The sequence below is a fragment of the Scophthalmus maximus genome, chromosome 11, assembly GCF_022379125.1.
Source record: "Scophthalmus maximus strain ysfricsl-2021 chromosome 11, ASM2237912v1, whole genome shotgun sequence".
NCBI classification, from domain to species: Eukaryota; Metazoa; Chordata; class Actinopteri; order Pleuronectiformes; family Scophthalmidae; genus Scophthalmus; species Scophthalmus maximus.
In genome coordinates, this window is record NC_061525.1 from 23,650,001 (window position 1) to 23,658,969 (window position 8,969).

At 46.3% G+C, this 8,969-nt stretch overlaps 1 protein-coding gene across 3 annotated transcripts in view; it reads left to right on the forward strand.

Moving 5' to 3' along the window:
* Nucleotides 1-2,383, forward strand: part of LOC118299733 (ras-related protein Rab-1A-like) — a 4,745-nt gene extending 2,362 nt beyond the window's left edge. For all 3 annotated transcript variants that reach the window (XM_035623696.2, XM_035623695.2, XM_047335805.1), the window contains exons 5-6: nt 124-255; nt 648-2,383. In XM_035623696.2, coding sequence (XP_035479589.2) covers nt 124-255; nt 648-881 — 366 coding nt within the window. In that variant the 3' untranslated portion in view covers nt 882-2,383. The remainder of the gene's footprint in view (nt 1-123; nt 256-647) is intronic.
* Nucleotides 2,384-8,969: the final 6,586 nt, after the last annotated feature.

The window sequence follows — 8,969 nt, forward strand, 5'->3', positions numbered from 1 at the left end:
TTCCACCTCCCCCTGCTCATCCTCTTCTTCATCCTCCTCTTCCTCTTCCTCCTCCCCTTCCTCCTCCTCCTCCTCCTCTTCCTCTTCATCCCCCCTTCACACGTCCTCTTCGTCTCTCCTCAGGAGTCCTTTAACAACGTGAGACAGTGGCTGGACGAGATCGAACGCTACGCGTGTGAGAACGTCTCCAGGCTGCTGGTGGGGAACAAGTGTGACCTGGTCAGCAAGAAGGTGGTGGACGCCGCCACCGCTCAGGTAACGGGCCGCACACAAGTGAACAAACAACTCCAACCGCCGCTCCGGCAGCCGCGAGGCTGTAATCCTCATTTGACAGAAAACTACTCTGGAACGGAGAGACAACACCTCTAAACAAGGAATGTAATGTAACTCACACAAACCCACTTCAAAACCACTGAACTGTCAATAGAAGAGAGACGTTTGTGTTCATCTACACTTGGTCAGAGTTCCTTTGCAGACTTTTCACAGGCCACACATCTCATCAGCTCACATCATGTTGGTTTAAAATGCAATATTAGATCGCTGAACACGTCAACTCATCAACGTGGGACTCGAGAGGATTAACTCTCCAAATGACTATTTCCTCTCTTAAATACATGATCATGTTTTAACTCCGCCCCCTCCTCCAGGACCTGGCCTCGTCTCTACAGATCCCCTTCCTGGAGACGAGCGCCAAGAACGCCGCCAACGTGGAGACGTCTTTCCTCACCATGGCCTCGGAGATCCACAAGCGGCTGGCCAGCGAGGGGGCGGGGATGCAGGGCCAGCCGACCGCCGCCAAGGGCCAGAGCGCCAAGATCAACAGCGCCCCCGTGTGGCTGGGCGGCGACAAACAGACGCAGGAGGCCGGCAACTGCTGCTGAGCCGGGAAACGACGCGTCGGGTCTTGATGAGAGATGTGACTTTACAGGAGGAATGATGTGTTGTTAGTTTGGCTACCATATATTTCTGAGTTTCTTAGCTTTTTTGTGTTCTGCTTCATTATCAAGAGACAAACCGAGGACAGAGATTATAGCCAAACAGTTGCGGGTGACAAGGTTTGGGAGAAGTTCTTTTTTAAATACATGGAGGATCATTTACTTCATCACTTCTTTAACTCAAGATTAAAGACATTTGTAGTAGTTTCAGAAGCAAATGTGGAATATTTTCAAAATACGTGACGAATTTTCTTGCAGAAATGTGACGTTAGCAGTCGGTCGAACATTTTGTAAAATCAGTTTGTTTCAGTCAATAAAAATACATGTGAGGAGTCTAAAACGGATATAAAACAAGGTTTTAACAAACTTATGTGTAAATATGTTCAACATACAAGTATGTTTTCTGATCCATCCGCTCCCTGGTTCAGAAACATCGACTGGTTGTACGAGACGTTGGCAGAGACATATTGTATTATTGTGTTTGGTTTATTCCAAAACATTTATCGCGGCACGATGAAGCACAATGCTCGTCTCCATCCTTTGTCCCTGGGCGTGTTCACAATATAATGTATTTACTGTATCCGCTACTGAAGAGGAACGTAGACTTACGCTGAGGCCGAGCGGACACACGGATGATTTGCTCGACTGTTCGTCTCGGTGCAGAAATAACTTCGTGTTTTTTACTCATCGCGGAATTTACCGTCAAAGGAGCAAAAACGGGAGGTTACGTCATCTGGAGATCTGTTTCACTTCAGTTATAACTCTGTCTAATGTTCAGTCACAGCAGCGTCCAGATTAATAATCCTTCAAAAGGGTCAACGAAAAAACACCCAGATGCAATTATTGCAACTGAGACAAATTGCTGGACATTCTCAGCTCATATTAGTCTGACAAACATCACTCGGGGACATGAAGGGATATGTCATAATTACCTTTATTAGAGCTCATTTTTCACACGGATCAATATTGTTTTCTCACATATGACACAATGATTCACTGCACATTCATCGCTATGTTATTAGCAGGACGGTATTTCCACCAACAGGAATCACTCGTAGGATTCAGAATCGAAAGCTTAACTGGAACAAATACCACAATAGGTCTACGTCAGAATATGACTCCGAAATTGTAAATGATATTCCGACTCTGGGGAGGAGGAGGACTCCTCGGGAAGAGTCTGAGCGTCATGTTTCACCACACTGTCGCCAGCAAAGTAGAAAAGATGAACATGTGAGCATTTATCAAGGAAAAGAAAAATCAAAATGCAGAATATATGACCAGTTTATGAACGGGATTCATGCAGTTCCTGAATGAATATATGCAAAAAACATTAAATTCCCAAATTACTCCAAAGCTTGAAAGACAGTTATCGTGTCGATGCACCACTAACAGTGTAAGTTGTAAGAATTGTCATTGTGTATAATTAAACACCAGTAGTTTTTCGCTCAGCCCGTCTCCTGTCACATCATGTAACTGCAGCCACAGTGTGAAGTGTTGCGATTTTTTAAAAATCTCCAAAAAAAAACATGATGAGGAAAAAGCCCCTTCACAGTCCAGGCTGCTGTTCGTCTTCCCTCCACTAGATGCCAGTGTTGCTCTGTTCCTCTGTTGCTATGGGGACAAACTGAGGGAAGTTGCCCGGCTGACAGGCAGTTGGACCATTTACTCATTCACAAAATGATGATCTGTTCTTTTTCCCTCCTCCCTCCTTCCGTCCCTCTCTCCTCTCTGTCGCTCTCTCATCCTCCTCCCCCACGAGCTTTCCTCTCCCTTCATCCGATTCCCTCGTCTCCCTCTCTTTCCTCTGCGTTGTCCTCGGGAGCTGGAACTCTTCCTCTCCCCACATCTTTCCCGACACTCCCGTTTGCCTGCTGGTTGGTTTGAGGTTCGGTAAATAAAAGCGGGGAAATGCACTGATGTCAGATGTCATGTGAGATCATCTGACTCCTCCAACACCCAGAGGTCAGAACCTCCAGCGGGTGATGGCTGTGAATAAAGAGCGTTGACTAAAAATGATGAATGACGTGGGAGACGTCGTAGCAGTGGATGTTGAATAAGCGAAAATAAGACAGGGAACACTTTTATTGATATGTACATGATAAGAATCAGTAACTATGGGGTAGAAAGCTTTGCAAGTCAAAGTACAGTAGATAGGCGACAGGTAGTTTTGACCCAAACTCTTCAACACAATAACGTATTAAATAAACCTCATGTGCATGTAATATAACCTGTTTACTTTCATCTGAATGAAAATGAAAGATTGAAATGTTGCACTTTGCATTCGTTTCCCCGAAGACTCGTTATATTGACAATTTTAACAAAATAAAAAAGGGGGGAAAAAACTGTTGGAAGAAAATGTAATAAATGCAGAAAGATAAAGAAAATTACATCTTAAAATGTTCCTCGGAAAAATCTCTTTGCGTGATTTCTCTCGTCTATCTGGTGACTTCCTGTATTTCGCTTCCTCTGCAGCGCTGCAAACATACACATTCGAGACGGTGCTGCCCTCCTGTGGCCACGGAGAGTGTTACAAGTGAGACGTAAGCATGCGGCGCATAAAACGTTTGACCTTTTCGCTCGGTGAATTGAACCAACAATGCGACAGAAACTGGAACGTCACGTGAAACTGGATTGTTATCTTCAGTTTTCCGTATCACTAGATATACACATTTTATTTCGCATTAAGAGTCGGTGATGAGATAGGGAAGACGCAGCTCGAGTCGCAAAAACCCAGCATCATTTTTTCTAAAGGCGTAATTCTACCTAGACGTCTCTGTTCCTGACCGGGGCAGGAAAGTGCTTCAGTAGCAGGTTTGTTCCAAATACGAGCGGGTAGATATGAACTTTTCCCTGCCGGGTGCACACGGCGGCCGAGATAACGAGGCCGATCGATGCTCGTGGTGAAGGGGGCGCATCCTTCATCGCGGGACTGCAGAGTAGTTGTTGTGAGCGGAGGGAAGATTTTATTTTCCGTGGTTATGTCTTAATTTGGGGGGTTAGAGCTCTCAATGAACCTGACCCCATTCTCATGTCTCTGGACTGTGGGAGGAAGCTGGAGAACCTGGAGAGAACCCACGCACACACGGGGAGAACATGCAAACTCCACACAGAAAGGCCCTGGTCGGTTGGAACCGGGACTCGAACCCAGAACCTTCTTGCCGTGAGGCGAAGGTGCTGACCACTACGCCACCGTGCAGCCCTGATTATGTTATATCTATAAAGAATAGTTTTATGTCATTGAGAACTAGTTTACGTTGACCAATAATCACGTGAGCGTCTACGTTCAGAGATTCCGACGGAAATCTTCTGCACATCGTTCCAATGTCGTATGACCTCATGCAGTTGCAGCTGTTGATGTGAAGGTCATCGTCCACGTCGCTAGAACCGGAGGCGGGACGACGTTATGACCGATGAGACCCGATCAGATTCAGAGGAGTTTTCAAACTATAACGGGGTCAACGGCGCTTCTCTTTCCCGTCTCTCGCCTCTCTCTCCTTTCAAATGGTGATGACTCATCCCCCCGTCTCTCTCTCTCTCTTTTCCTTTGTAAAAAAACCAGGATCTTGGCTCGTCCGACTCACTCGCAGACTCTGTTTTAATGAATCCGTGTTTCTTTATCTTCCTCCTGCCTCCATTCGTTCCTTATTGTCGTCACTTCCTCTCTTTGGTTCCTCAGAACAAACAAACCAACCAAACAATATTCAGATATTACAAAAATTAAACCAAACCGTTGAGCTCATCCAAGGAGGGTTTGTATACCTGCGAGTTTTTCATAACAATTCTTGCTATTTCACAAGATATTAAATCATAAACTTTCATTACTTTTCCACCCAATGTGAATAAAATTTATAAAATGACGGTTTTAATTTCCGTTTCCAAAACAGCTTCAATCTCTTTATTCATAGTAAATATATAGAAATAACAGAAAAAAGGCCACAAATGCGAATCACAAAGATGAGAGTTACAAACGCTTATGAGGATTTTTGCCATACGTGAAAAAAAGTTCTCTTTGTCTTTGTTTGCCTGGATTTTTCTTCAATTTACGATATAATAAAAATAGTTTTCACCTTTTTCTGTCAGCACCTCAAATTGACTGCCCACATTCTATTTTATATTAAAAACAACACTGCATGTGTAATAAAAGCTTCATGCATGTTTGTTTTTATATGTTCACACTTTCCATCACATCCCTGGTCCTCATGTCTCTTCTTCAAGAACTGCTGAGCGTCAACAGTCGCCTCCGTCCTCAGTCATCAGACTGTTGTGTACCTGGAGGAGCGAGCGACGTGACAGAGACTGAAATAACAGTGAGACACAGAGGACGGATGAGAGCGGAGACCTCAATCTGAAACCAGACAGCATAGAAATCACCGCATGAACCTCTGCCTTTCTTCCACATGATTGGCTTGTGAAGAACCAAAGACGAGGGAGGTCGGGAGGTCACGTACAGGAAAAATACCAAAAATTCCACTTCCACCCGAGCGTTCGCCCCCACTTCTTCACGTTCACTGGGGCTCATGTTTGCCGTGGTTCAGTCTCACACGCCTGCCGACGCTGAGGTGTATTTGGCAGAAGAGTCTCTGACGGGGCGTCCACGAATGATTAAACGGTGGAAGGAAATCACTAACAAATTCGTGTTTTAGAATAAATGAAGTGTAACATCTGATTTGAAGCTGCACCTTTCTGTCAAATCAGGACCCAAATGCAGAGTGCAAAAAAACCCCAACAAACTTTAATTAAAGCCCCAGTGTGTAATTTTTGTAATTTTCTGGCGCCATCTGGTGGTGAAGTTGCAAACCGCAACCAACCGAGCGACCGACAGGGGACACTTTATGGCGGCGCACCGCTGATTCCATCTCCGGTTTCCGGGAGTGTCTAAAAATTCAACGTGAACGCGACGTATTCTGGAACGTTTATTTCAATAACCGTATTCAACACGACGTAATAATTATAATAACATGGAGACTCACACGGAGGTCGGGTCCTCCTCATGGAACTATATTTAACTCATTCAGAGTTTTTAGCTCCAGGTTCACGTCGGCAACGTGGACCCGGAGCCGAGACAGTTTTTAGGATTTTTTGAGATTACTGCTGCAGATATTAGCTCCCTCTGGTGGTGTCAACTGACAACAGCCCCCTCTGGTGGTGTCACACTGACAACAGCTCCCTCTGATGGTGTCAACTGACAACAGCCCCCTCTGGTGGTGTCAACTGACAACAGCCTCCTCTGGTGGTGTCAACTGACAACAGCCCCCTCTGGTGGTGTCACACTGACAACAGCTCCCTCTGGTGGTGTCACACTGACAACAGCTCCCTCTGGTGGTGTCACACTGACAACAGCTCCCTCTGGTGGTGTAACACTGACAACAGCTCCCTCTGGTGGTTTCACACTGACAACAGCTCCCTCTGGTGGTGTCACACTGACAACAGCTCCCTCTGGTGGTGTAACACTGACAACAGCTCCCTCTGGTGGTTTCACACTGACAACAGCCCCCTCTGGTGGTGTCACACTGACAACAGCCCCCTCTGGTGGTGTCACACTGACAACAGCTCCCTCTGGTGGTGTCACACTGACAACAGCCCCCTCTGGTGGTGTCACACTGACAACAGCCCCCTCTGGTGGTGTCACACTGACAACAGCTCCCTCTGGTGGTGTCACACAGCGACGTTAAGCCTTTTCCTTAGAACTGTCTTCTCTTGGGAAAGCGCGTAATGTGAGATAACTTCCTTAATAATAGGATTTCGGTTTTGATTTTTATATTTGACAGGTGTCAGTGTTCATGACGAGACATATTTGGGTGATTATTGATCGCTGCTTCCGCACAGTAACTGACGCCAAGCATTTTAGGAATGTCCCGTTTTTTAACATTGTTGATTTAACCTCCAGTTAATCCAAAATGCCGCAGCACGAGTTCTGACAGGAACTAGAAAAAGTGATCGTATTTCTCCAGTGCTAGAATCTCTGCATTGGCTTCCTGTAAAATTCAGAGCCTTCGGCCACCAGGCTCCTCCCCTCTGGAACCAGGAGGCAGAGCCTTTGGCCACCAGGCTCCTCCCCTCTGGAACCAGGGAGGCAGAGCCTTCGGCCACCAGGCTCCTCCCCTCTGGAACCAGGAGGCAGAGCCTTCGGCCACCAGGCTCCTCCCCTCTGGAACCAGGAGGCAGAGCCTTTGGCCACCAGGCTCCTCCCCTCTGGAACCAGGGAGGCAGAGCCTTCGGCCACCAGGCTCCTCCCCTCTGGAACCAGGAGGCAGAGCCTTCGGCCACCAGGCTCCTCCCCTCTGGAACCAGGGAGGCAGAGCCTTCGGCCACCAGGCTCCTCCCCTCTGGAACCAGGGAGGCAGAGCCTTCGGCCACCAGGCTCCTCCCCTCTGGAACCAGGAGGCAGAGCCTTCGGCCACCAGGCTCCTCCCCTCTGGAACCAGGGAGGCAGAGCCTTCGGCCACCAGGCTCCTCCCCTCTGGAACCATTTAAAGTTCAACTTCAAACCTTCCTCTTTGATAAAGATTGTAGTTCGAGCTGCTCAGTTGTTTAATAAACAGCAGCTTAATTTCTTTATTAAGCTGCTATAGGCCGAGACTGCTGGGGGAACTTATAGCATGAGCATCTCTCTCCCTCTCCCGCTCTCTCTCTCTCTCTCCCTCTCTCTCCCTCCTTCTCCCTCTTTTTCTCTCTCCCTCTTTTTCTCTCTCCCTCACCCTCTCTCTCCCTCCTTCTCCCTCTTTTTCTCTCTCTCTCTCCCTCTCTCTCCCTCCTTCTCCCTCTTTTTCTCTCTCCCTCTCCCGTTCTCTCCCTCCTTCTCCCTCTTTTTCTCTCTCTCCTTCTCCCTCTCTCTCCCTCCTTCTCCCTCTTTTTCTCTCTCCTTCTCCTTCTCTCTCCCTCCTTCTCCCTCTCTCTCCCTCCTTCTCCCTCTTTTTCTCTCTATACTGTTATACAACAGTATATATACTGTATATATATATATACCTCTGACCCCAGAGCTGCAGGACCCCAACCCCTCATTATTATTATTATTATTATTATTATTATTATTATTATTATTATTATTATTATTATTAATAATATTATTATTGTTGTTATTATTAGCACTAATAATAACAACATGATTGTAATTATAAGTATCAGTCTGGTAGAACTGTCCTCCCTCTCTCTCTCTCTCTCTCTCCTCTCTCTCTCCTCTCTCTCTCTCTCTCCTCTCTCTCTCTCTCTCCTCTCTCTCTCTCTCTCTCTCTCTCTCTCTCTCTCTCTCTCTCTGTCTCCTCTCTCTCTCTCCTCTCTCTCTCTCTCTCCTCTCTCTCTCTGTCTCTCTCTCTCTCTCTCTCTCTCTCTCTCTCTCTCTGTCTCCTCTCTCTCTCTCTCTCCTCTCTCTCTCTCTCTCCTCTCTCTCTCTCTCTCTCTCTCCCCCCCCCCTCTCTCTCTCTCCGTCGCCAAGTGCTTTGCTCATTGTGGGATTTGTTGGGTTTTCCCTGTGATATTGTAATATTGACCTCACTATGTAAAGTGGCTTGAGATGATGTATGTCGTGATATGGTTCTATACAAATAAAATTGAATTGAAGTGATTCCTTTTCTGTTGAAGAGCAGAAAACTGTTCTGTCATCGAGGAAAGTATTTGTAAAAAAAAAGAAGATGATATAAAAAGATATTAAAAGGAAAACAATGAAGTCAGTTGTGGTTATTGATTTATTATTTTTGCCTAACTGTCTGTCTGTCTGTCTGTCTGTCTGTCTGTCTGTCTGTCTGTCTAACTGTCTGTCTGTCTGTCTGTCTGTCTGTCTAACTGTCTGTCTAACTGTCTGTCTGTCTAACGGTCTGTCTGTCTGTCTGTCTAACTGTCTGTCTGTCAGTCTAACTGTCTGTCTAACTGTCTTACTGACTGACTGACTGTCTGTCTGACTGTCTTACTGACTGACTGACTGACTGACTGCCTGTCTGTCTGTCTGTCTAACTGTCTGTCTAACTGTCTTACTGACTGACTGACTGTCTGTCTGACTGTCTTACTGACTGACTGACTGTCTGTCTGTCTGTCTAACTG